This window comes from Mesoplodon densirostris, chromosome 12, assembly GCF_025265405.1.
Source record: "Mesoplodon densirostris isolate mMesDen1 chromosome 12, mMesDen1 primary haplotype, whole genome shotgun sequence".
NCBI classification, from domain to species: Eukaryota; Metazoa; Chordata; class Mammalia; order Artiodactyla; family Ziphiidae; genus Mesoplodon; species Mesoplodon densirostris.
The window spans coordinates 2,724,861-2,752,500 of NC_082672.1; the positions used below are offsets into that span (position 1 = coordinate 2,724,861).

The 27,640-nt window shown below is 52.9% G+C and overlaps 1 protein-coding gene across 1 annotated transcript; it reads left to right on the top strand.

Annotated features, from left to right (window-relative positions):
* On the top strand, positions 1–27,411 carry UNC93A (unc-93 homolog A). Its single transcript, XM_060115415.1, has 8 exons — positions 1–87; positions 7,267–7,448; positions 8,385–8,614; positions 10,224–10,349; positions 14,631–14,845; positions 17,887–18,022; positions 19,115–19,246; positions 27,146–27,411. Exons 1-8 carry the CDS (start codon positions 1–3, stop codon positions 27,409–27,411), a joined length of 1,374 nt encoding a protein of 457 aa, XP_059971398.1.
* The last annotated feature ends 229 nt before the right edge of the window (positions 27,412–27,640 follow it).

Below are 27,640 nucleotides of genomic sequence, written 5' to 3' on the forward strand. Positions count from 1 at the left end.
ATGGAAGGAAGCCTGAAGAACATCCTGGTGCTTTCCTGTGGATTTCTACTTCTCTTTACTGCCTACGGAGGTCTGCAGAGTCTGCAGGTAGGTGTGTACAGTCGTCGTGTGATCTTACCTTCTGAATGTCTCTGGGACTCCAAGAATTCCTGTGGCACAGACAGCGAGGAACGTGGGGTTTCACCTTCCAAAATCCTCTTAACCAAACAGCGGTTTTTATGTGCAGCCCCAACTCCCAGTTCAGCGGGATTGCACAACTGCGGGTGTTTGACCCTCGGACAAGGAGAGCTGGTCTTGGGTTAGTGATAAAATCTGCTTTGCCTTTGCGTGGGTAAAAGGAGACACAAGACAAATCACTGTGCATTTGTGGTCAGGGGCAGTAAAGAGAATTCATCCGAGGTCCTGATACCACGTAGATTCCTGCTAGATCTTCCCCCGGGGTAGTTCCATTTTAAGTCTGATCTTTAACTGTGAACGAAACCCCAAGGAAGCCCCAGGGCTGGTCAGGAAGCAGCCTGTCATCATGCCCTTGTGCTTTCTTCACCAGCTTCGTGCTCTGTGGCCTGGGGGCTGCCACACAGTGAAGTATCTCCAAGGTTTCTGATGACAAGTTAGTGTGGTCCTGGAAGGTCTGTCAGTCAGCGACAAGAAGTAGGCGCCTACTGTGTGCACAGAGCTGAACAAGAAAAGCACGTGCAGGGGGCTCAGAATGGGAGGTGCAGGACAAGAGAGGAGAGATTCAAATTTTCTGTCTTCATCGTTACAGTACAAACCCTTTGGACTTGTAGGTTGGCAAGGTAGCTCAGATTCAGCCCTGAATTCCAAGTACATGTTTTCCTCCATAAACCCCTATTCAGTCTTTTTTTCTGATTAGGGTCACAGAGAATGAAATTATAGCCCATGGTGATTCCCAGAATCAAGTTGAAGGGGAAGCACAATCCTCTTTCTTGCCCGGATAGTCCATGACTTTGTAGACCTTGCTCAGAATGTTGTGATGTTGTAAAATGCTAATGTGAGTGAAACACCGGTTTGTCATGCTGCCTTGAGCTCATGTTGAATGTACTGTGTGCTTTCTGGAAGGAGAACGTAGCGAGATCATGGACCCATCAGTGACACTGTCCCTACAGAAGCTTGCCCCACCGGAGGAAGTCCTGCTGTCAGCAGGTGGGGCAGCTCCCCTGGGTTCGGGCGTGACTGATGGGGTCCGAATTCTCAGGAAGCAGTTGTGATCTGACAGCTGCAGCTGCATGATGGCAAACTGGCCCCCTTGGAAGCCGGGGGAGGGAGTGGGGGGACCCTAGGAGCTGCCAGGAGTCCCTTCTCTCAGCCTATGACTGTGGGACGCTGAGGCCACACACAACGTGGAAGCCTCACTCAGGAAACTCTCGGAGTGGCGTCTGTGTGGGGAGAGCCGTGCAGCTGAGGGGAAGCCACATTGGCCTCCACGTCTTCTCCAGGGCTCCTGGGCTGGGCACTGCTGTCACTGGTGTGGCCTCTTCCTCCTCAGAAGACCGGAGATGTTAGAGAACCAGCCCTCCCACCCTGCCGTGGAACTATCCCACCCACCACTCACGGCTGCTTCATCCCCGCCCTTATCTGGCCCTATTTCCTTGCCCACTGCTCCAGGACATGTAAACATGGTTTAACTCTGTCAGTCAGGACTGCCTTCGGAAACAGCAGGTAAGGACAGGGATGGATGTGGCCCTAGGGATGGCTGGATCCCAGCCACGTCGAAGGGACCTGCCGGTCTCCATCACTTCCTTCTGCTTTCATCTGCTTGGCTTCTTTCTCAGGCCCCAGCGAGGCAGCAAAGGTGGTCATAGGCATCCCCAGAGCACCAGTCCCGGTCTGGATTCGGTCGTGCACTTGCCCAGGACGCAGACACACATCTACACCGCCTTCCCCACAGCAGACGATCTCCTGTTTATTATCCAGATCTCAGTGTGCACGTCACACTTCCTTTTCCCCCTTCCCTGTGCCCTGGCTCCCACGTCTGGGTGAGGCGCCCCTGTGTGCATGCCAGGTCCTGTGGCACACACCACACTGCGCCTGTGAGCTCCATGAGGCCAGGCCCTCGCCACCCCGTCCATCACGTATCCCCTGCCTCAGGCAGCGCTCAGCACTGGATCCAATGGATCCAATCCATTCCCCAGTATGGTGTCTGGGGCTTCTGTTGGTCTAGTCTGGCTGGCTGTCCAGCCTCCCCTCACCAGAAGAGCTCGACAGCTGTGGCCATAGCAGCTGAATTCTCCTTGGGGCCTTTCCTCTCAGCATGGGGCCTCTGTAAACACATCCCCTAGACGTCTCTCCTCACCCACACCTCCCGACCTTTCCCTGGTCACCTCCACATCCTGCAGGTCTCACGAGGTCTTCACTCCTTCCAGAAAGTCTTCTGACGCCTCTGGACTGGACTTCGTGCCCTCCCAGGAGCTCGGCCCCTGAGCTTCCCCCTGCAGGACTCACTGTCCCACTGCAAGTGGCCTGTTGGAGGCGTCACTGGCCCTGGCAGTCCTGTCCGTCACCCGCTCCTGGGTGGTGGCTGGTGGCTGTTGTCTTTCCCTTTTGTATCCCAGGAGCCACACGCAAGCCTCTGTGGGTCAGTGCTTACAGCCGATCAGTCGATCGACTTGCTGAGTGAGCTGAGTGACCGTCCTCATTGTTTACATACAGGTCACTCCCATGGGCTTCTCCTCGGGTGTGTATTTTGCAGGTTGGCTCTCCTAACACATGGAGAGACAGGTATTTGAACATGGTCATTCACTTAAAAAAAAAGACATTTGGTTTTGAAATTTGGTTCCCACTTTGGAGACTGAAATCCGCCTTCCTTTCCAGCGATGGGCAGTGGAACTCCATTATAAGTAACAAATGCACCTCGCCGCCGACGGGCAGCAGGGCTGTGGGTGGAAAGGAAATTCCAGAGCAGAGCAGTGCTGCCAGCCTCTCATTAGCACACAAAGAGGCAAGCTCACTAATACGTGAGACCTTAATACGGAAGTATTAAGAAAACAAAGGGCCCCGGCTGCACCAGTTCCCACATTCCACACTCCTAGCAACTGGAGTTAGGAGCAGAAATTTCCAGATAACCCCACTTCAGGGAGACTGTGCAACTTCTGTCTTCCAACCAGACTTTAGAATTTTCATGGGACCAGACGTTCTTGTTCTCAGTTTCAATTAATCAGCGAACATGACTAAGTACCTGTTTGGGGCAAGGCACTGGAAGAGATTCAGAAAAAGCAGAACGTTCCCTGCACTCAAGACCCTTGGAGACCTTTGGCATGCACTTGAAGAAAGGGCACCCTCTGGAAAGGGGATGAGGATGGTCAGAGTATGTTGAGGGCTGGAAAGGGAGAGAAAATCCTGGGGTGAGAACACAGCCTGTGGGGTTTGGAGTCTCCAGGAGACAGGAAAGGGATGGGCGGGGAGGGCTCCAGAGAGGCCCCCGGCTGATGGGTGGGATCTTCTGTTGTCTTGCTGGGGGACCAGGCAGGAAGGAAGGGTCATAGTCCAGGCGTTAAAGTCCTGGCTTTGGGGTCATCTGGACTAATTCGCTGAGTGTATGATCCTACGCGGTGTGTTTCTTTCCCCCGTGGAGGTAGTAACACCTGTCTCACCCATAAAGGAGAAGGAACGTAAAAGTTCTTATTTCGGTGTCTGCACTTTGTCGACTCTCAAACAGTGGTGGTGTTCTGAGTTTTGGGCTCTGGCTTCTACAAGAGAAGAGACGCTGTGTGCGAATGTTTCTTCTCTGGTGCCTGGTCAGCTGTGTGGGGCACAGCGGGGACCCCCTGCACAATCCACAGGGTCAGGCTGAGCTGGATGTGGAAGCGAAGGAAACAGATGGAGGGACCCTTGTGAAGGAGGGTCTGGCTGCGCAGGGAAGCACTTGTCTTCTTCCCCACCCCCTCCCCTCACCCTCCTCTCCTCCCCTCCCCAGCCCCTACTCCCTCCTGCCCATCCTCCACCTCCTCTCTCCCTCCTCCCCCTCCCCCTCTCCCCCTCCCCCTCCTCTCTCCCCCTCCCCCTCCTCCTCCCCATCCCCCTCCCCCTCCTCTTCCTGCTATTCTTCCTTCCCCTCCCCATCCCCATCCTCCCGCCTACCCATCCCCCTCTTCCCCCTCCCCCTCCTCTCTCCTTCCTCCCCCCTCCCCCTCCCCCTCTTCCCCTCCCCCTCCTCTCTCTCCCTCCTCACCCCTTCTCCTCCCCCTCCTTTCCCTTTACAAGTGAAATAAATGGAGGAAGCATTTATGCTAATAGGTTTTTCTTTCACAGCAAAAGCCAAAGGTCACCGCTGCCATTGCCTTTGCCTGACCTGCCTCTGGTTACCTATTTGACCTTTTGTTCGCTTCACACCAAGCTACACTAGGCACCAAGTGACAAACGACAAAAACAAAAAAAATGTGCAGATGTGCACTGTGTTTACACCAAGTGACGAACGACAAAAACAAGAACAATGTGCAGATGTGCACTGTGTTTACACCAAGTGACGAACGACAGAAACAAGAAGAATGTGCAGATGTGCACTGTGTTTACACCAAGTGACGAACGACAGAAACAAGAAGAATGTGCAGTTGTGCACTGTGTTTACACCAAGTGACGAACGACAGAAACAAGAAGAATGTGCAGATGTGCACTGCGTTTACACCAAGTGACGAACGACAGAAACAAGAAGAATGTGCAGATGTACACTGCGTTTACAGCAAGTGACGAACGACAAAAACAAGAAACATGTGCAGATGTACACTGCGTTTACACCAAGTGACGAACGACAAAAACAAGAAACATGTGCAGATGTGCACTGCGTTTACACCACGTGACGAATGACAAAAACAACAAAAATGTGCAGATGTGCACTGTGTTTACACCAAGGGATGAACGACAAAAACAAGAAACATGTGCAGATGTGCACTGTGTTTACACCTACTGACGAACGACAAAAACAAGAAGAATGTGCAGATGTGCACTGTGTTTACACCAAGTGACGAACGACAAAAATAAGAAACGTGCTGATGTGCACTGTGTTTACACCAAGTGACGAACGACCAAAACAAGAAGAATTTGCAGATGTGCACTGTGTTTACACCAAGTGGCGAACGACAACAACAAGAAACATGTGCAGATGTGCACTGTGTTTACACCAAGTGACGAATGACAAAAACAAGAAACATGTGCAGATATGCACTGTGTTTACACCAAGTGACGAATGACCAAAACAAGAAGAATGTGCAGATGTACAGTGTTTACACCTAGTGACGAACGACAAAAACAAGAAGAATGTGCAGATGTGCACTGCGTTTACACCAAGTGACGAACGACAGAAACAAGAAACATGTGCAGATGTGCACTGCGTTTACACCAAGTGACGAACGACACAAACAAGAAACATGTGCAGATGTGCACTGTGTTTACACCAAGTGACGAACGACAAAAACAAGAAAAATGTGCAGATGTGCATTGTGTTTACACCAAGTGACGAACGACAAAAACAAGAAGAATGTGCAGATGTGCACTGCGTTTACACCAAGTGACGAATGACAAAAACAAGAAACATGTGCAGATGTGCACTGTGTTTACACCAAGTGACAAACAACAAAACAAGAAACATGTGCAGATGTGCACTGTGTTTACGCCAAGTGACGAACAACAAAAACAAGAAACATGTGCAGATGTGCACTGTGTTTACACTAAGTGACGAACGACCAAAACAAGAAGAATGTGCAGATGTGCACTGTGTTTACACCAAGTGACGAACGACAGAAACAAGAACAATGTGCAGATGTGCACTGTGTTTACACCAAGTGACGAACGACACAAACAAGAAACGTGCAGATGTGCACTGTGTTTACACCAAGTGACGAACGACAAAAACAAGAAGAATGTGCAGACGTGCACTGTGTTTACACCAAGTGACGAACGACAAAAACAAGAAACATGTGCAGATGTGCACTGTGTTTACACCAAGTGACGCATGACAAAAACAAGAAACATGTGCTGATGTGCACTGTGTTTACACCAAGTGACGAACGACACAAACAAGAATAATGTGCAGATGTGCACTGTGTTTACACCAAGTGACGAATGACAAAAACATGAATAATGTGCAGATGTGCACTGTGTTTACACCAAATGACGAACGACAAAAACAAGAAACATGTGCAGATGTGCACTGTGTTTACACCAAGTGATGCATGACAAAAACAAGAATAATGTGCAGATGTGCACTTTTTTTACAACAAGTGACAAACGACAGAAACAAGAAACATGTGCAGATGTGCACTGTGTTTACACCAAGTGACGAACGACAGAAACAAGAAACACGTGCCGATGTGCACTGTGTTTACACCAAGTGACGAACGACAGAAACAAGAAACATGTGCAGATGTGCACTGTGTTTACACCAAGTGACGAAAGACGCAAACAAGAATAATGTGCAGATGTGCACTGTGTTTACACCAAGTGACGTACAACACAAACAAGTAACATGTGCAGATGTGCACTGTGTTTACACCAAGTGACGAACGACAGAAACAAGAAACATGTGCAGATGTGCACTGTGTTTACACCAAGTGACGAATGACAAAAACAAGAAGAATGTGCAGATGTGCACTGTGTTTACACCAAGTGACGAACGACACAAACAAGAAACATGTGCATATGTGCACTGTGTTTACACCAAGTGACAAACGAAACAAACAAGAAAAATGTGCAGATGTGCACTGTGTTTACACCAAGTGACGAACGACAGAAACAAGAACAATGTGCAGATGTGCACTGTGTTTACACCAAGTGACGAACGACACAAACAAGAAACATGTGCATATGTGCACTGTGTTTACACCAAGTGACAAACGAAACAAACAAGAAACATGTGCAGATGTGCACTGTGTTTACGCAACGTTAAGCTGGAGCTGCTTGCTCCGCCTCAGGCACAGCGGGAACCTTGGTCTCCTAGGAGGAGCCTGGAGACGCGAGGCCCCTGGCTGCCCTGGCTCCCCGCCTTCTCAGGGATGAGGCAGGGGCTGCGGGAAGCAGGAAGCGTGAGGGCCCCTCTGCCCCAGGCTGGCCACACTGGCTGCTTCCCCCTGGTCTCCACGTGCTGATTCCCCTTGACCAGAGTTCACCGCAGTCTCCTCCCCTCCCATCCCTCAGCTGGAGGAGAGGCCGCCCGCCCAGGCAGCCTGTTGCTGGGGGTCTCCAGGACCTGGAGATGACCCAGAGCACCTAGCCCTGGCAGCCGGGCCCCTGACCGGGCTGGCCTTGTCCCCGCAGAGCAGCCTGTACAGCGAGGAGGGCCTGGGGGTGGCGGCGCTCAGCACACTCTATGGCGGCATGCTGCTGTCCTCCATGTTCCTGCCCCCCGTCCTCATCAGAAAGCTCGGCTGCAAGTGGACCATCGTCATCGCCATGTGCTGCTACGTGGCCTTCTCCCTGGGCAACTTCTACGCCAGCTGGTACGCCCGCGTTCAGATGCTTCCCGAAATTCCCCTCTCGGCTTCTGGGACAGGACGGTAGCGTGGCCTTCTTCCCATATTTTCCCACCAAGATGTCTCTGTCCCCTCTGCTGGGCCCATGCTCCCCCGATTGCCCATCCTGGCCTCTCCTGAGGCCTCCAGCTTCCCTCCTGGGCCAGGGCACTTTTATGGCCCAGCAACAAGGGGAGAATCTGCCTAAGATGCGGAGGGTGAATTTCAGGGGGACTTAGCAGAATGTGACCTGTGGACCAAACCCCACACCCTCACCCCATCACAGGGAGTGGACGCAGCAGGGCTGGAGCCAGTGCCCCAGGCCGGGCCTGAGCTCTACCTGCGCCCTGACGGAAAGGGACCCTCGGGGACCAAGCTCTGAGGGCAAGGGCCACATGCCCTTGTTGCCAGGCATACACTTATCAAGCATCGCTTTGAGGGACATCCCGCTGCCATCCAGGATGTATTGATAGGATGGCTTCACGTTATTCTTTTTCTTGTTACTGTAGAGTTCTCATACATAATCCTCATGGAGGAGAGTGACAGCTAGATGGATAGGTAGATAGATAAGTAGATAGATAGATAGATAGATTGATTGATTGATAGATAATAAATCGTTTCTAATGTACTGCCATTAGAAATACCTAGAACCCGCCTAGCCTTATTTGTAACCCCAGCTCATTGTAGCCACGTCCAAACACAAAGAAACTGCTCTGGCACCGAATTCCACTCTTACAAATGATGCTGAACCAGAAAAGACGCAGATTTTCACGTTCATCTGAGGCTAAGGGGCGACTCTGTCAAGCAGGGCATCACCAGTGACACGGCAGTGCTTCACTGGGCCAGGCAAGGAGCTTCCTTCTCCCCGAATGGAGGGGAGAGCGGAGGGCCCGAGGCACCCCACACCCGCATTTCATTTCTCAGGTACACGCTGATCCCCACTTCCATCCTGCTGGGACTTGGAGCGGCCCTGCTGTGGTCCGCGCAGGGCACCTACCTCACCATCATGGGAAACACGCACGCAGAGAAGACAGGAAAGGTTGGCAAAGACGTGGTCAGCCAGTATTTTGGCATCTTCTTCCTCATATTCCAGTCGTCTGGTGTGTGGGGCAAACTGATCTCGTCTCTGGTGTTCGGCCAGACGCCCACTCAAGGTAACAGGAAGGAAATGGTGACCGTGGAAGGCCCCTGTTCCCTCTACACACGTCCTCATTCTGGACTTGAGCAGGTGGTCCCGTGAGGCCACAAGGCGTGGCTGTCAGGCTGCCTGTGCCTCAGGGTCACCTGGCCCCCGGCTCTTCCCCAGACAGTCTGGTTGGGTCTGAGGGTCCATCTGTTCCACGGGTGCCCCAGCGATTCCAACCCTGGCCTTCCCTGAGCACAGGGGAGCCTGGGGTGCCGTGGGAAAACTGAGGGCCACCGCTCAACTGTGGAACTTGGGTTCACGGAGTCCTTTACTATCCTGCTAGACTAAGAACGGGTCCCATGGATTTATTTTGCCCCTGAATTGATCCATTCACCAGCGTTTTCCTTGTTACACAAAGGACCACTTATCAGTTAACAGATTTGAACATTTGGTGACTGATGCTTTAATTCATCTGTCTGCCTGACCACACTCAGACAGGGTTGCAAAGTGTGGATGTGCTTTATGCCTGCACCCTTTGATGTCTGAGGACTTAGACCAAGGACAGAGGAAATAAATATCTTCAATTCTCATAGGAAATTTATTAATGGGGAAAAATGTTCTAACTCTCCTGCTGTTATCAGGATCATGTCTCTCTCTCTCTCTCTGCCCTGGTCCTGTTAAGCCACGTAAAGTCCCACGTTTGGGAAACTGTATTAAAAAATCTATCTCCCATTTTTGCTCATGTGATGTCATCACTTGCTAAGTGCATCCACAGAAGGGAACCTTTACGGCTGATAGATACTGATCGTTACTCAGTATTGGAGAAACCGTCAGCAATCAGCCAACAGAAGCTGGGGTGAAGGTTCAGTCTCTGACATGACTGTGGTAAAGGAGCGAACGGGTTTACTTTTAAAGACATAGAGACAAGTGAGCTTCAGTCCCTGCCTGATCATAGGACACAGAATTTGAGGGCTGGAAGGCACTGTGAGAACACTGCAAGTTTTCTCAACCTTTCTAGGCTTCCAGCCTCCACACTGCCTTCTTGTCCGATGAGCTGCGCATCTCACTGGCCAAGGGGATTTTGCAGCATTTTATGTGATAAAATCTGTATGATGGAACAATGAAACACTGAGTATTCTTTCCTCCATGACATCCATCCTCTCTCTCCCGAGATTCTGATGTGGGTCTACTGAGGGTCATTGATTGTTCAAATTTTATTCTTTTAATGGAGAAGAAAGTAACATTCAGAGAAGGTATGCAATAACCTGCCAGAGGTCATGGGACTGGTTCCAGACGAATCTGAGAGAGAACCCAGTGGGCCTGACACCCAGTCTAATGTACTCTAGTGCTTAGTTAATTCTAAAAAGTGGACAAGGTTCAATTACGTCAAGAATGTAATGTAACAAGTCACCGACATTTATTGCACATTGGTCCAGAGTGTCTTAAAATCAAGTGCCCAGACACGTGCTCAATGGGCAAAGCATTCTGAGACACTGGGTCAAACGACATTGACCTATGGTGATGTCTTGTCCTCTGCGTGTCCAGGCTCCTTTTCCCTGGGCGTTTGCTTCCTTGTGTACCGTCTCCTGTCAAGTTACTCGTGTCTTCAAGGCACCTCTTTGCTTCCTCCTTCACAGGGGCCATCCCAGAGGAGCAGCTCCTGTCCTGCGGGGCCAGTGACTGCCTGATGGCCACGGTGTCCACCAACAGCACAAACCGTCCCTCCCAGGAGCTGATCTACACCCTGCTGGGCATCTACATGGGTATGTGCTCGGCACCAGGAATCCAGGCAAAGCAAGCCCATCGCCTTCCTGGGTTGAAAAGACCACCTGCTCAAAGTATGAATAGTCTCTCTTCACCTGCAAAAGCCCCACAAAATGCATTCAGCTGGGTTGTACTCAGCCTTTTCCACATGAAATCGAATGCAGCAGCCTCTGCTGACTGAGGTCTCCTGTGATGATAGAATCACTTCACGTCTGCACCATGCAGGCCAGTAGCCATTATGTGCACTTACTTAAATTCTAATTAACTAAAGTAAAATTACTGTTCTGAGGTCACAGCAGCCACGTTCCAAGCGCTCAATGGCCACGCGGAGCTGTGGCGGCCCCAAGTGGACCACGGCCTTGGTGGGCTGGCTACTTGTGTTCTAAGTATGTCCAGGTGGATTTGGGAAGTCCCCAATCCTGGTGTTATCACCTTTTTCTGAGGAGTACATTTGAACGGCTTCTGCTGAGAGGCTGGGTTTGGGCATGGGTCTCCCCAGCACCCACCCTTGGGCATCGGCGAGGCCTTGGGGCTCCCACTGCTGGCCACAGGGCAGCAGAAGGCACAGGACACTGGAAGTTCATGAAAGGTGGTCGCCCGAGGGAGTGAGTCCCTGGGATGGTTCTTATGCTTAGATGCTCATTTGCATGGGAAATGTTCATGTTAATAGCTTTCTAAATGACTTTGCTCGTACAGATCTATCCCCACTTGGCAGGCGCACGCTTAGACTAGTTTTTGTTGTTGTTGTTACCATTTGAAGAAAAGTTAACGGTACTCTTTGTCATCCTTTTTTTTTTTTTTTTTGCAGTACGCGGGCCTCTCACTGCTGTGGCCTCTCCTGTTGCAGGGCACAGGCTCCGGACGTGCAGGCTCAGCGGCCATGGCTCACGGGCCCAGCCGCTCCACGGCATGTGGGATCTTCCCGGACTGGGGCACGAACCCGTGTCCCCTGCATTGGCAGGCGGACTCTCAACCACTGCGCCACCAGGGAAGCCCTGTCATTCTTGAATTCAAGAATCTGTAAAGGTCTTGGACTGTGTCCTTCTTAAAGATCAAGAGTCTGGGGCTTCCCTGGTGGCGCAGTGGTTGAGAGTCCGCCTGCCGGTGCAGGGGATACGGGTTTGTGCCCTGGTCTGGGAAGATCCCACATGCCGCGGAACGGCTGGGCCCGTGAGCCAGGGCCGCTGAGCCTGCGCGTCCGGAGCCTGTGCTCTGCAGTGGGAGAGGCCACAGCAGTGAGAGGCCCGCGTACCGCAAAAAAAAAAAAAAGAAAAAAGATCAAGAGTCTGATAGGTATCGGATTTGGTGGGACTGAGTGCAGGACTCCACTGAGAATCAAAGGTCCAGAGGCCACGTGCACGGTCCATTTGTCTCCCCTGTGAGATAAGCTGCCTCCAACACGCCGGTCTCTTTCAAGGTTGCTTCCAAGTCCGAGGTGCCAAGTGAGCCCTTTATGCTCCAAGGCAGAGCGGGCAGTAGCAGGTGCCGAGCAATGTGCTAGAACTTCTGTGGCCCAGAAACCAGCCAGACCAGACCCTGACTTTCAGTGACCTTAGAGTCCAGATGTGCCTTCAACTAACCAAAATTTGATAGGACACGTGTTTTGAACATAGTTCCCAGTTGACATGTAGTTACATCTTCTGAGGAAATTGCGTTCTAGGGCAGATTTGATGGGGAGGTGGTACCTAAGCCAGGTCTTGAAGGGTGAGTAGGAGTTTGAAGGGGACGTGAAGGACACTGAGGGCAGAGAAGCCCCAGAGGGAGCCAGAGTGGCTGGAGGACAGGGGCCTGGAGGGGCAGGGGAGCCAGAGGCGGGCGTGGCCAGCTGTGGCCTTGAGTCTGGATGTGCACTTACTTGTCTTGTAGACAGATTCTCGTGTTAGTTCAGTGTGGGCGTGAGAAAAACAGCAGACAGAGAAGCCAGTGCAGGGGCGACACAGTGACCCAGAAGAAGGGAGTGAGGGCAGTGTGCAGAGCGAGGGAGGGCGGTGCGAGAGAGTTAGAGTGACAACTAACAGGACTTACCTACGGACTCGACACGGGATATGGGAGAGGATGGGCTGACATCCTGTCTGGGAAACGTTCAGCCTGATGTGAGGGCAGACAGTGTGTCCCCTGGGCGGTTAGGGAGCTTCCGCAGAGGTCCTGGTTCACAGAGAATCCAGCCGCCTAAGTCCAGACGTTTATGTAAAGCAGGGACCTTGCAGACGTCATACGGGGAAACTCTCTTAGTACCTGGATCCCGGTTCGCAAGGCTTCACACCCTTCTTCCTTCAAGCAAGGCCATGTTGCCACAAAGACAAAAGAAAATAATAAAAATCAGAACTAAAATAAGAAAGGAGAAAAACAGACCAAAGCAAAGAGAGCACCATCTCCCTGGAGTAATTTTCTAGGATTCCTGAGCTCTGTCCTTACGATGCAGCATATTAGCCCTACCACCAGCAATTGCCCAGTCCACGCCCCTGAAGATGGCCCTGGACCAAGGGACCCTCTGGACACAAGTCTGTGTCCTGGTGAACATGTGGCTTCTAGTCCTACCCCCGGTCCCCACCGCTGCACCTCAGTCCCTGTCCTGGGAAAGCTGTGTCCTGGGGTTGCTCTGAGCTCAGGCCGGGGAAGGAGCTGTGGCAGGTGGTGGGTGCTCATAGCCAGCTGATGGGCCAGTTTGGAGGAGTGCCTGCGTGCGCTGACTAGCTTTGACAGGTGGGAATCATGACCCCAGAGGACATCAGTGCCATTGTGAAATGTCTGTGGACAAGAGCCCAGCCTAATAAACTTGGTCACCAGGTTGATTTACCATGAAATGGGGGAAGGAACCAATGTTTAGCCAAGAGGAAAAGTAGCTGAATTACAGAGATAAAGCTTAGAGGTAAAGTAGTACTCCTCAGCATGGAAATGTATTTATTAACTATGGACTTCTCTGAGATGCGTGTGGGGACTGGTTTTACCATTTCTCAGGCAATTTGGAGGAGGGCTGACTTTGTAAGCCTGACGGTTTCAGTACGGCTCAGGCAGCTACACCACAGTGAGGGGCGAGCCTGCTGCCTTGGGTGTCTGTGGCTACAAGAGATGGAAGAATAGTAGACAAGGTTGGGGACCAGTAAAGACACAAAGTGGTTCAAATCCTTTTTAAAGGGTGATGGGTCAAAGCCAGCAATAAGCAATAAAAACTGTTCTGAAGGGTCCCCGATCCCACCAGGGAGAGGAAAGACCACCACTGGTCGTGAATTCACCTGTGGATCCCAAACCATGTGTATCATTATCATTGTAGATGGAAGAACAGTAGAGACATGAGAAATGACAAAGGAGCCTCAGCCTCAGTGAGGGAGCGAAAAGGTGTCCATGTAAAGAACAGGAAGATTAAACAGACATTTGTTCTCCCTCGAGAGACAGGAAGGTGGGTTCATGGCAGAGAAAGAGATCTCGTCCTCACCTTCCGGAATCATGAAAGTACAGGATATCCCCTCAAGGGTGAAAGGAATAGTTGTCTTGAGTCATTTTTTGATAGATCCCCTGTTCACATGGTCCCAAATACAAATATTGTAAAAGGGGAAATCCCCCTCTCACCACCACCCAGCTTTTCCGCAGCTGTAGACAACCCACATAGTCTTTAATTCTTAGACACACGTACCGCACATCTAAACAAATATGTCTTTATGCCCCTCCTTATCCAAATCAAATGGGAGCACAGTAGACTCCCAGCTCTGCACCTGGCTTTTCCTTTTAGCCATTTGTCTTGGGGGGAAACTTCCCATCTCAGTATGCAAAGAGCTCCTTTCCTTTCTCCAAACGCATCATCCCACTGGGGTTGGGAGATACCTCAATACATGCAGCTCCTACCACAGGGTGTTTGCATGAATAGATTTGGGATGAACATGAAGAGAAGCCAACGGTAACTTTCCTGGCGGGACCCATAACCCTGAGAAGGGAGCCTAGCTGTTGGTAGAAATTACTCTGAGGATTCTGACGAGATAAATGGTCCATGGTTAAGGGCCCTGAGGCCCTCAGGGGTCTCGCCCCGGGTGTCTGTGTTTCCCATCACCTGCTCTGTGGGTGAGACAGCCCGACAGTCACAGAACCAGCACACGAGGATCGAGGCAACGTGTGAGGCCTCCGAGTCCACATCAGGGGTCAGGGGCTCAGCCTGCCGCCGTCACCTTAAATGTGGATTTGAAACCGACCGTCCGTCTCGAGAGGAGGAGGAGGTGAGGAGATGAGTCCGTGCGCGTGCGCGGTGCCGCTGTCACGGCAGCCTGTCCCCCCACCTCCTGTCCTTTCAGGGAGCGGCTTCCTGGCGGTCCTGCTCACCACCGCGTTTCTGGAACCCGTAAAAGACGCTCAGCGGAAAAGTGAGGGAGAGAAGCAAGCGCCACCGTTCTGGTCCACTTTGCTGTCGACGGTCACGCTGTTTAGAGACAAGCGCGTGAGCCTCCTGGCCCTGCTGCCGCTGTACTGTGGGTTCCAGCAAGCCTTCCTGGCCGGCGACTACACGCGGGTAGGAGAGGAGGCCGGCGGGGGCGGCACGGGGTCCGGGGCTGCGCTGGGTCCTTCCTGGACTCAGGAGAGCCGCCATGTGGTTAGGACATCAGCCCACCTGGGAACACCGCTCACTTGAGATGTGTTTTCAGGGAAAGGACCAAAGCTGCTCGGGAGTCATCGCAGGGACATTTACTTGCCTGCATCTCACCCTGTGTCCTCATTTTAGAGTGAAAAATAGGGAAAACCATGAAATCCATGAATAACACTGAAATTCCTTATTACCTAGTTTTTAAAATTTTTTTATTTTATATTGGAATATAGTTGATTTACAATGTTGTGTTAGTTTTAGGTGTACAGCAAAGTGATTCAGTTATACATATACACGTATCTATTCTTTTTCAAATTCGTTTCCCATTTAGGTTATTACAGAATATTGAGCAGAGTTGCCTGTGCTCTACAGTAGGTCCTTGTTGGTTTTCCATTTTAAATACAGCAGTGTGTACATGTCGATCCCAAACTCTCGGTCTATTCCTCCCCCCAACCCTTCCCCGCTGGTAACCATAAGTTCGTTCTCTAAGTCTGTGAGTCCGTTTCTGTTTTGTAAGTAAGTTCATTTGTATCATTTTTTTAGATATCGCACATACACAATATCATATGATATTTGTCTTTGACTTACTTCACTTAGTATGATAATCTCTAAGTCCATCCATGTTGCTGCAAATGGCATTATTTCATTCTTTTTAATGGCTGAGTAGTATTGCATTGTATATATGGACCACATCTTCTTTATCCACTCATCTGTTGATGGACATCAGCAGGTTGCTTCCATGTCTTGGCTATTGTAAACAGGGATGTAATGAACATTGGAGTGCATGTGCCCTTTCCTACCATGTTTTTCTCTGGATATATGCCCAGGAGTGGGATTGAAGGATCATATGGTAACTCCATTTTTAGTTTCTTAAGGAACTTCCATACTGGTCTCCATACTGGCTGTACCAATTTACATTCCCACCAGCAGTGCAAGGGGGTCCCTTTTCTCCTCACCCTCTCCAGCATTTATTGTTTGTAGATTTTTGATGATGGCCATTCTGACTGGTGTGAGGTGATACCTCATTGTAGTTTTGATTTGCATTTCTCTAATAATTAGTGATGTTGAGCATCTTTTCACGTGCCTCTTGGCCATCTGTACGTCTTCTTTGGAGAAATGTCTGTTTAGGTCTTCTGCCCATTACCTAGTGTTTCAATGATGTGTTACAATCTAGAAACGGAGGTTGGTCTCAGCCTGGTCACCCTGGCTACTCAGACACTCTTTCCCTGGATACCCACCTGACCCCTGCACTGCCTGCCCACTTTGTGCCTAAAGGGGCGCCCTCTTTGGGGGAGGCTGGAGTGGTGCCCCGACACTGGACACCAAGTGTGACACTGGACACCAAGTGGTGCCCCAACACTGGACACCCATGTCTGGCCGACCACCTTCCATCAAGGGTCTCCCCCTGAGCCTCTGTCTCCCTAGTTCCCCTGCCCAGGTGGGATCCTGTCCTGAAGAACCTTCTGGGATGCTGTGGAAGGGAAGCCACAGACGGGGAGGTCAGAGTTAGGGTCCTTTTTCCCAGACATTGTTGGAGAGGACCTGGGCCTGGTGGGAGCTGGAGACAGCCAGGGTCGAGGCTGGACCCGTCGGCCTGTGTCCGAGGGGCTCCGCCCCTGAGGACCGCCCTCCTCATCCAGGAAACTTCCTGTTCCATCCCCACCCCAGCTCCCTCCCAGGAAGGCTTGCCAAACGGGCAAGATAAAAGGCAGGGTAAAAATCTGAATTTCAGATAAACCACAAATACCTCTCAGTGTAAGTGTGGCCCTGAGTATTTGGACACCAAGACTTTCTTTGGCAACCCTACTCTTAGGACCGTCCTGTTGGGGTCTTGGAGTTTCAACGAATGAAGACAGAATGACAAACCGTCCCCCCTGCTATCCAGATGCAAGGGGCCTCCTAGCCAGTCTCCTGTCTGTCCCCAACCCCGCCCCCGAGTCTGCGGCAGGAGCACTTGCTCTTCTTCTCATCTCTATGGAGATTCCCTTCCTGTTCCTTCCATCTTCTTCTTCTTTATTAAGACTTTATTTTCTTTTTTCTTTTTTTTTTTTTTTTTTGTGGTATGCGGGCCTCTCACTGCTGTGGCCTCTCCCATTGCGGAGCACAGGCTCCGGACGCACAGGCTCAGCGGCCATGGCTCACGGGCCCAGCCGCTCCGCAGCATGTGGGATCTTCCCGGACCGGGGCACGAACCCGTGTCCCCTGCATCGGCAGGCGGACTCTCAACCACTGCGCCACCAGGGAAGCCCAAGACTTTATTTTCTTAGAGCAGTTTTAGGATCACAGCAAAACTGAACAGAAAGGACAGAGAGTCCCTGCACACCTGCTGCCCCCGCACGGGCACTTCCTCGCCCACCACCCGCCTCCAGAGGGTCCGTTTGTTACAACTGAGGACCTACATGGATACATCGTCATCACCCCGAGTCCACAGTCTGCCTGAGGGCTCGCTCTTGCTGCTCTACACTCTCAGGGTTTGGACAGGTGCATAATGACCTGCAGCCATCACCATGGTATCGTTCATGGTATCGTTCGGAGGAGTTTCAAGGCCCTAAAACTCCCCCGAGCTCTGCCTGTTCATGCCCGGGCTCTGTCCTCACCCAGCTGCCTTATAGGCAGGATGGGAAAGGACCCACACCAGCAAGAAGAGTTCAAGTTCGCCCCTGTGTAAATAACATATGGTACAAATACGCCGGGAGAAGTTTGCCAGACGTCCATCCAAAGCGCTCCCTGTTCGTTCTTACTCAGAAGAGGGTTTTCCTTACAAGCACTAGCAGTGTTCTCCACCCTGGGAGCTGGAGGCCCGGACAAGCTTTCGGGCCAGCTTAGCAGGCCAGCGGTCACAGGGCAGAAAGCGTTTTAGCATGGGCTGTATTCCCGGATCAAAGTGAACCCCCAAACTGCAGCTTCAGAGCTCAGCCCTGGAGCAGGCCTGAGCCAGCGCAGGTGACTGGTCTGTGCTTCTGCCGCAGTCCTACACCACCTGCGCCCTGGGGATCCAGTTCGTGGGCTACGTGATGATCTGCTTCTCAGCTGTCAACGCACTGTGCTCCGTGCTGTATGGGAAGCTGGCCCAGTACACGGGCAGGATCGCTCTCTTCGCACTGGGTAGGTGGACCGTGGACGCACAGTGGACGCCGTCCTGGGGCAGGTCTGGCTGCCCTGCAGGCGATTAAAGCGTGTGTGATGAGGGCCAGGGTTGCGGTAAGGACGGGGTTTGGTGGAGGCACAGAAAGGGGGGCCCACACCCGCAGTGGGGTCCATGGGGTCAGGCAGGAGATAGGGAGCCTTCCAGAAGGAGGAGATCTGTGTTCATGTGGTGGATGAAGCTGGTCTTCTAAACGGGCATCACCTTCTATTTTTCTTGAGGGAGCAAGAAGGATCGGAGACAGCGTGAATAAGGAGAAAGGAGGGTGATCAGGAGACAGCTACCTGGTGGCCCAGTCAAGGCCCAAAGGGTCTGTGGCGATGCAGCAAGAGGGAGGGAGCCCATTAACCATTGGTCAATGCTCACTGGGGGCCAAGTCATTTGCTTTATATTGAGGAGAGAACAGAGAAGCATAGTAACCTGCCTAAGGTCACACAGCCTCGGGGAACCCAGGATGCACCTGCTCTTTCTGCTCCTGGGCAGTCCCTGAGGGTCATAAGCTGCTCTGTTCCCACATTCGAGGGACATCACAGTGTCTGCGGAATCACGAGGCCAGGCCTTAGGACCCATCATGATAGAGTCGGGAGGAATGCGGAAGCTCTCCCCAAGCCTCTCCCTCCTTGTCCTGTTGGGAAGCCCCAGCTCCCAGGCTGGGGGCACCCCTTCCCATCCCCTCCTCACGCCCCCTCCTCAGTGAGCAGCAGGGGTCCTACCACTCGCTCCTAATGAAGAAGCCCTTCCCTCTCCCACTCTGAACCCCCATAATCTGGGGCACCCTCTGCCCAGCAAGGCGACACTTTCCTCTAAGACACAGAGGTGTGTCACCCCGAGGCCCCCCACCTGATGATGTGGAGGCCAGAGGTGGATGGAATCGCACACCTGCCAGGCGTGCCCTGCATTTCACCTGCAGTCTCTGTGTGCCACGTCAAAACCCACCTGAAGAAATCAGTCTGGGTTATTTTAGGAAACATCCCTCCAGCCTGGAAGCAAATGATCAGAAGACTCGTCCTGTAGCGCAGAGTGGCTGAGAGCAGCCCCTTTCCCGCTCACAGGGGCCGTGACCCACCTGTCCTGCATCGTCGCCCTCCTGCTGTGGAAGCCCCACCCCCGCCACCTGCCTCTGTTCTTCGCCTTTCCTGGCCTCTGGGGCATGGCCGACGCCGTCTGGCAGACCCAGAACAATGGTGAGTGCCGGGCACAGAGCCTTTCCTGCTCAGGCGCCCCGCCTTGGCCAGTCATGTGGGGACACGTGGTGGGTGGAGGGCCCCCCAGGGGGACGTGGTGACATGTGCAATAAGGGCAGTGGAGCGGGGACCACACAGGCGGGAGGGCTCCAGCTCCACACTGGGGATTTGCAGTGCTTTCTCTGAGCGTCTACTCAGATCCATGATCTCCATGAGAAAAGGTACCAAGTGTGCGACTTCCTTTCCTGCAATGATGGCTCCTTCGTGGCTTCCCCCTGGAAGAGCTAGTCTGAACAGAGCAGGGTCCGGCCCGTGTTCCCCGTGCTGGTGTCTGGGGAGGACGGGACCTCCGGCCCCTCTCAGCTGAGGCTGGGGACAGGCGGAAGCTTACAGGTTACCGTGACAACGTCCCTGCAGCGGCTCTGGGGCTGGGGGTGGGTGTCAGTTTTCAGGAGAACGGAGTTTCGGGCGGGAGGGCTCAGCAGAGGCTTCATCCTGGGGCCACGCCCGAGTGGCCTCCTGGCCGATAGTCCTCCAGGCAGCGGGGAGCCTGGGGGAGGCAGGGAGGTGGGGAGGCCGGGAGGGAGCCGTCTCTGTCGCTTTCGTGCCGTAACAGGACTCCACAGACTGGGGGGCTTGTAAACAGCAGACATTTACTGCTCAGAGCTCTGGGGCTGGACGTCCAGGGTGAAGGCACCGCAGATTCGGTGTCTGGAGGGCTGGTTCACAGAGGCTCTCTCGCCGTGTCCTCACGTAGAGGCAGGGGCCAGGGGCCGATCTGGGGCCCCTTCGCGAGGGCACTGACCCCTCCCTGAGGGCCACACCCCACGACCTCGTCCCTCCCAGAGGCCTTCGCCTTGGGGTTTCAGCATGTGTCTCCAGGGGACACTGAGAGGAGAGGCTGGCTGGCCCGACGTAGGGCCGACGTACCGCTGCAGGGTCCACTTTCACTCAGCACTGGTGGAAGCAGCAGCAAGGGTTTCGGGCGGGGCTGACAGGGTCACGGCTGCCGTGACTCAGAGGACGGTGCGGACCCACGGGGAGGTGGAGGGCAGGGGCGGGGGCTGGGAAGGAGGCCGAGAGACGGAGCTTCTGGACGCAGGGACTCAGTGGTCCCGGGGCCAGGCTGGACATCGGGATCCCCAGGCTGACGGCGGCAGACGAGCCCACAGACCTGGACGCATCCGCTGAGGGGCTTGGCTTGAGCTTGAACACGACACAGAGAGGACTCTGGCGGGGGCACCCAGCACTGAAAAGGGGCCGTTTGGGGCACGTATCACTACGATTATTTCATTATTTCAGGCTGCACCGCACGGCACGCGAGATCTTAGCTCCCCAGCCAGGGATTGAACCTGGGCCGCCGTAGTGAGAGCACCGAGTCCTCACCACTGGACCGCCAGGGAACTCCCTCTCTTAGGATTTTAGATTCAGAGTGAAGAGCTGTGAGGAGAGGAGGAGGGGGAGGGGAGGGGCCAGAAAAGGAGGCCAAGAAGGTGGGGGAGGGAGGCCCCTGGCCGGGAGGGGAGGGGTGACCTTTCTTTGGAACGCAGGGGAAGGCAGTCAGAAGGAAGGATACGGCCCCTTTGTCACCACGGGGAAAGGAGTTAATTCACACCTGAGACACGTGGCTTCCTAGAGGAGCCACAGCCAGCGACGACCTAACAGACGGTTTTCACCACGAGCCGGCCGTCAGTCCTGCGAGGATTCGTTCACCGATGTAGCCCAGCCGGGCGGCATCACCCGCAGCACACCGCTTGCTGCAGAAGCGCGGCCACCTCCAGAGGCCCGGGCCTGGGGCAGAGCGGGACTGGGGCCCAGAGGTCCAGCCGCAGCCTCGGCTGATGTTGCAAAGTGGGCGGGTGAGAGGCGAGGCGGGCAGAGCCGCTGAGGGCAGGGGGGCCCCCCCAGCCAGCGCAGGGGAACTGGAGAGCTGCCCTCAGGCCGCTGAGAGCGGTGTGCGTGGCCAGTGCCGTCCGGTATCCTCGGGGGCCCTGCACCCTGACACAGCGGGGGGTGGGACGGCCACCAGACGTGCGACAAAGGCCTCAGAGGCCAGGCTGTGGATGTGAGGGACACGGGAGAGGCAGGTGGGGGGCATCAGGGGAAGAGGCCCCGGCAGCCCCGAGTGCGTGGGGAGCTGGACGACCGGAGCCAGGCCTGGGCTGGAGGCCCAGGGTCCAGACTGTGGTGCAGGGAGCTCTTCCCTGGGCTGTGATGACTGCAGTGGGTGGGAGTCTGGGCCGCCCACGGCGGGTGGGAAGGGAGCGGCCGCAGCCCAGGAGGCGACATCCAGCCGAGGCCCAGGGAGGCCTCCTGTGGACGCAGGCTCCCCATGTGCCAGGAGGCGGCCTGGGTTGGCGGGGTGGTGGTAGGTCCTGCCAGGGGATGAGCCGTAGCTGACTAGGTCTGGGGGGGAGACCACAGGACAGAGGGGAGCAGGGGACTGGCGGGCGGCCCATGGAGGACACGGAGCGCGGCTTGTGTTCCCTGTGACCTAATGGGACGAGGGCTGAGGGCGGGAACCCTTGGCCCTGAGTTTCCTGAACCACCTACGGCCCTGGCCCTGGGCGGGAGGGTGTCGGAGGCCCCAGGAGGTGAGCCGTCTACACAGCCGGCGTCCTGCAGATGCGTGAGCCCGGGGCCCCAGAAGTGGATTTGGCTCAGAAGAGAGCCTCTTCCTTTGGAAACACCACCCACCATTCAGCCCTTATCGAGGAAACACCCGGACTGGAAACTGGGTCGGGCCAATCCACAAACAAGCCACAGGCCAGCGTTTCCAGGGGCGGGAGGCCTGGCCGCTGTCCCTACACCCAAAGAGAACAGGTGCACGTAGCCTCACCATGGTGGACTCAGTACTCCAGGACGGCCTCTCCTTACCATCTCAGCTGTTGCCGGCTTATGAAACAGCTGAAAACATCACTGAACCCACTGCTGTAGGTACCAAGGGGTTTGGGTTTCACAGTCTTGGCAGGAGGCTCTCCGGAAGTTCTGAACCAGGTGACAAAGTGTTTTAGGCTCAGTGCCATAATCTGGTGTGTTTGGACAAAGGTCAGTTGGCGGAAGCAATGACAAACTAGTCTCAGGCTGGGCTGCGATGTTGCTCCTGCAGAAGAAATACCGACTCGGTAGGGGAGAGGTACACAGACACCACATTAGCTTTGCTTGGCTGTGCAGACTTCTAAACGAGTGCAGGTCACAACTTCCCCCATAGGAATCTTAGGCATTTTCCCCAGGGAGCGTCAGGAGAGAATTGCTTTCAACAGCCCAGAGGAGGTGAGAAAGACCCCCACTATTTTACTGAACAGTCCAAATGCTTCTGCCGTCTTGCTTTCTAATTAGCTGACATCTCTGAGTTCACTTGAATTTTTTACAGTATTTACACATTAGAAGTCAGCAGCCACACAATAGTCCATAGAATAATTCCTTAGGTGTTTCAAATGATTGCAAATAAAATGTTTGGTTTTCTTTCTCCCTGAGATATAGGAGTAATTGCTTTAACTCTCCTTTTCTTTCCACGGACATGAGAGACCATCAGGCAGAGCCTTTGTCAAAATTGTGCAGAGTTACATGAGATCCAGTGAATAACTTGGAGAAAGATCTCCTTGAATAAGGAATGCTAATTTCAAATGAATTATGTCTGTCTTTTTGTTCAGATCAAAAGTAATTTGTTTCAAGGAAAAATCAGTTGCTGGGGAATATTGTTCTTTTCGTGTATGATTTGAGAATTTCTTCTGGCGTCTATGCTGGCGATCGTCTTGGCTAGGAGGGATGTTTTACTGACTGAGTCCCCTGCAGGCTGGTTCCACCAGGCTCTCTCGGGCTTGCCACCCTGCAGCGTGGTCCATCCATACCGTCTCTGTATTTTCAAAAACTGGAAATTTTGTGTAGCTTTCGCCACCTCCCAAGATCAGCTCCCTCTCATTTTTGCTTTTTCAATAGCAAGTTGGATTTCTAATCCTTTTCTCCCTGAACGTGTCTCTCTTCTAAGAAGATACGTGAGCCACATACTTTCCTAGTTAATGAGACTGGATACAAGTCAGTACAATTTAACCCCCCTTTTCAGTCATCACCTCGCAGTTTAAAAACTGATTGTTACAGTTCTCCAGTTTAGAGGCAAATCAGGGCCGGGAAGCATCCAAGCCCCTCCATCCTGGGGCAGAACCGTGCTTCTCGCTGCTCATGTTCCCACTGGGCTCCAGGGATCACTCCAGCCGTTGGAGCCCATGATCTGGGAGGCTTTCTGTTTATCCATCCTGACAGTTCACGAAAGATGGGTACCATTGCCATGGCAACCCTTGCGCGCCAATGCCTGCACTTGAGATTCAGAATGTCTGGCCTGAAAATACTCTTTTGCCCTGTCAGCCACCAAAGGGGCTGTTTTCAGGTGGATAAACTCAAAAAATCTGTCTTCTCTTACATGTCCAGTTCATGTATCCTGTCTTTTCCAACCCAACAAGACTCATTCACATTCTGTCATCCGAGGACGGGGGTCAGCATCCGGTCACTTCCACCTGGTGCCTTTCCCAGATCAGGCTGCAAGCAGGCTTTTCTTTTCCCTTTTCTTTTGGAATAATCTTAGATCAACAGAAAAGTGGCCAAGGCACTACAGAGTTCCCAAATACTGTTCATTCTGTTTCCCTTAATTCGAACATCTTACAAAACTGCAGTACATTTGTCAAAACCAAGAAATTAATACTGGTACATAACGAAACTTCAGACTTTATTCAAATTTCTCCAGCTTCCCCCGCCGCACCATCCTCTGTGTGCTCCCAGATCCCAGGCAGGCACCACGTTACACGTAGCCATCCCATCTCCTTTGTCTGGTCTGTGCCAGTTTCTCATTTTTCTTTGTTTTTGATGACCTTGACTTCTGGAGAATACTGGTCAGGTGTTTTGTAGACCATCCCTTAATTTAGGTTCATCTGATGTTTTCTCATAATTAGGCTAGAGCTAAGGGTTTTGGGGAGGAACACCCCAGAGTGAAGTGCCTTTCTCATCACACTGATCGGGGGTACAGACGGCCTTCCTCCCGGTGAGGGCCCCTCCTGCCTCCCAGACTGCTGAGTTGTTCTGCACGCAAGGCTGTGAGCTCACAGCCACTCTGGACCTCTCTTCCCTGCTGGTGGATCCCCTCACCAGGGTCACATTTCAGAATCAGACTCACAGAATGGCAAGTTCTTCATTTGGCATTTAAGGCTCTCGGGGCCCAGAAAGTTTAAGTTTATGGGAAAACCTCAGAAAGCCAAGGAGCCCATAGGCACTTAAAAGGCTGAACTGGACTTGAACCAGAACTTGCCCAGGAGAGAGTGGGCAATGGGTCCCTTTATCCTGGAGGACAGTGGTCTATAATTGTCACAACCTAAACTTAACCTTGAAATCGCCTAAGGACACCAACCTATAGACCAAAAACGTTGACTTAAAGCTAGAGTTGGCTGTGTTACTGGATGTTCAAAACTTCGGGGTGCATTTGTCAGGTACCCCAACCCACTAAGGGAGCAGCTGGACCTTTTTGCCAGAGAACAGGACATAATCCACCACTTGTAGCCATAGTGTCTCACCTTGGACTTTCTTCTCTAGCATCTTGTTTTTAGGTCCTATTTTAGAGTCACCCTCAGAAGAAAGACAAGAGACCTTTAAGTAATCTCAGAAGTTAAGTCCCAGGGTGTGGTTATTAGGTTCTCTTTGTGCATTCATTTCCATTAGGGCGCTTTGCAGACTCCACACAAGAAGCACACCTCCTTCTGAATGTTCCAGACAGCCTCCAGTTTTCCCAAATAGGCATGTGTTGTTTAAAATGTGTATCTTATGTCATATCTTATATCTGCCCGAGGGAGCCCCGTCCTGAGCGGTTCCTCCGCAGATGGACATCTGAGTAACCAAATGCCAAGGGGTGTCTCCTGGGCGTTGACATTTCCAGGCAGGGCTGCAGGACACCTCGCTGCTGCCCTCAGACCTTTCCCCCCAGAGCTGGAGGGGCCCCTCCCCCTACAAGCATCTCCTCTCCTGTTCTAAACGCGGAAAGAGGGGAGGGGTATAAGGAAACGGGCAAAGTTAAAGGAACAGAATGAAAGCTGGAAAATGAATATGTGCATGGAAGTCCCGCCATCAGCTCTCCCCACCACAGCTGCCCGCCCGTAGGCGGGACAGTTCTGAGGACGTGTCCACCGCTCTGCGGACTGCGGCTGCCTCTGGGAATGAAGGACTCCGAGTGCAGAGTCTGTCTGGTCCCGCTGGGCTCGGGGCTGTCTGCTCATCCCCACCGTGCCGGAGCCCACACTTGACATTTTGGTTCACGCATTATCTGACCCATATGCAAAGGGGGTGCCTTGGCCCGTGCCGTGCTGTGTGTGGCCACGTGTCCTCTGTTACCTGGACCACCTCGCCAGCGTGGGCTTTTGGGTTGTAAGGGGAAGGGGAGAAAAGGAAGGAGCAGCTCTCCCCCCAGGACTGCCCACCGTTTACTTGGGTTACTGTTTATCCTTTGAGAGGCGTGCTGACCCGCAGGGTGTGCTGACCCGCAGGACGTGCTGACGCTGCAGGACCGGGCTCAGCGTTTTTCCACTTCATGAGTCACCGTCCACCCATGCGTCCACTCAGTCATTCAATAAGGATTTTCGCTGACACTGGGTTGTGCTGGAATTATCATTCCCGATAAGATGGGTTCCTGCCTCAGCAGAGGACAGGAGGAGGCACGGCAAGTCCATCAGCCAGAATGGTAGGCGTGGTGACCAGGCCGCTCCGAGGAGTGCAGCAGGACAGCGGCCGGGATGCTCAGGCCGGTCCCCCTGTTGAAAACCTTCCCTTCCTAAGTGTCCACCTTCCAGACACATTGCTGCCTCGCTCACATCCTGGGGATGGGGTTGATTCCCGTTCGGCGAAACTTTACCACACTGCAAAGAGGAACAGAAAATCATTTACGCTCACCTAGAAGCATGATCAGACTGTACTAGTTTGCTAAGGCTGCCGTGACAAAATACAGCAGAAATGGAGACTTGAGGTCTGATATCCAGGTGTGGCAGGGCTGTGCCCCTGAGGCCTCTCTCCTGGGCCTGTCCTCGGCCGTCTTCTCCCCGTGTCCTCACGTGGCCGTCCCTCTGTGCATCTCTGTGTCCGGACCTCCTCTTCTTATATGGACACCAGTCACACGGGATCAGGACCCACCCTGATGACCTCCTTTAACTTGATCACCTCTCTAAAGGCCCAGCTCCAAATACAGTCACACCCTGAGGTCCTGGGGGCCAGAACCAGCACATGTGGATTTGAGGGACACAGTTCAGCCCCTATCACAGACTCAGGTTATTTCTCTCCCAAACCTTCAGACAACCACCCAAGGGGGTATGCGTCCCTTCATCAAGAACTCGGTGTGGGGCAGTCTCACTTGGAGGCTTCACCTGGCTGAACACTCTTACCCCTAAAGTCTCCAGGATGGGAAGGAAAGGCCCACACAGTGGCAATCCCCTTGCCCTGCGGCAGGCACCAAAAACCCCACGGTTGAATAACTTATGTACTATGCACTTCCTCTACGTGCAAAAATGAATGGCCTTCCTCTCACGACTACAGCCTTTGTTTGTCTTCACTCTGGGGCATCTCGCCTTCACCTACACGGGTCCCATCTCGCAGCCTTGCTTTTCTTACCTGCGAAGCTCGGGCTTGGGCCACATCCCCTACAGTGTTAACTTTCATCCGTTCTGTTTCTTGTATATATGATGGTTCTTCACGGCTAGAGAACGTCACCTGACTTGCTATCATCCACAGCGTGAAATAATTCCAGTTTTTACAAAGGAAGGTCTTGGTTTTATTGGGAAAACTGGGCCGTGGGGAAGCTGCATATTTTTGGCAATAATCAGAAAGGTCGTTTGCGGTTTTACAGCCACATTTTCACCCATCTCTCCCCTGCAGCTCTTTTCGGGGTCCTGTTTGAGAAGAACAAGGAGGCTGCCTTTGCCAGTTACCGCCTGTGGGAAGCCCTGGGCTTCGTCATCGCGTTCGGATACAGCACGTTTCTGTGTGTCAGCGTCAAACTCTACGTCCTCCTGGGTGTCCTGAGTCTGGCCATGGCGGCATATGGAACTGTCGAGTATCTGGGGTCCAAGAAGGTGGTCAGGCTGCTCACCGAAGAGCAGACAAAACCAGCTGAGGAAGGAGTGACACAGACAAAAATGTGAAGCCACAAACCCCACGGTGGACGAACCCAGAGCGTATCAGCGGGAGAGTTTTACCTGAAGATGCCTCAGAGTTTATAGTTGATTCACAAACAGGTAAACTGAGGTCCAGGCAAGTCAGTGACTACCTCTCAGAGTCAGTAAGTGACAAAGCCAGACTAGGGTTTATGTCTCTTGAAACTTACAGAGTATGAGTTTCTAAATAAATGCAATTACATTATGGACTTAACTC

Bases quoted from the DNA above. Each gene is read 5' to 3' on its own strand.
- UNC93A (XM_060115415.1), top strand. From the start codon at position 1: ATGGAAGGAAGCCTGAAGAACATCCTGGTGCTTTCCTGTGGATTTCTA. The intron at 88-7,266 runs GTAGGTGTGTAC...TTGTCCCCGCAG, and splicing joins GAGGTCTGCAGAGTCTGCAG to AGCAGCCTGTACAGCGAGGA. The intron at 10,350-14,630 runs GTATGTGCTCGG...CTGTCCTTTCAG, and splicing joins CCTGCTGGGCATCTACATGG to GGAGCGGCTTCCTGGCGGTC.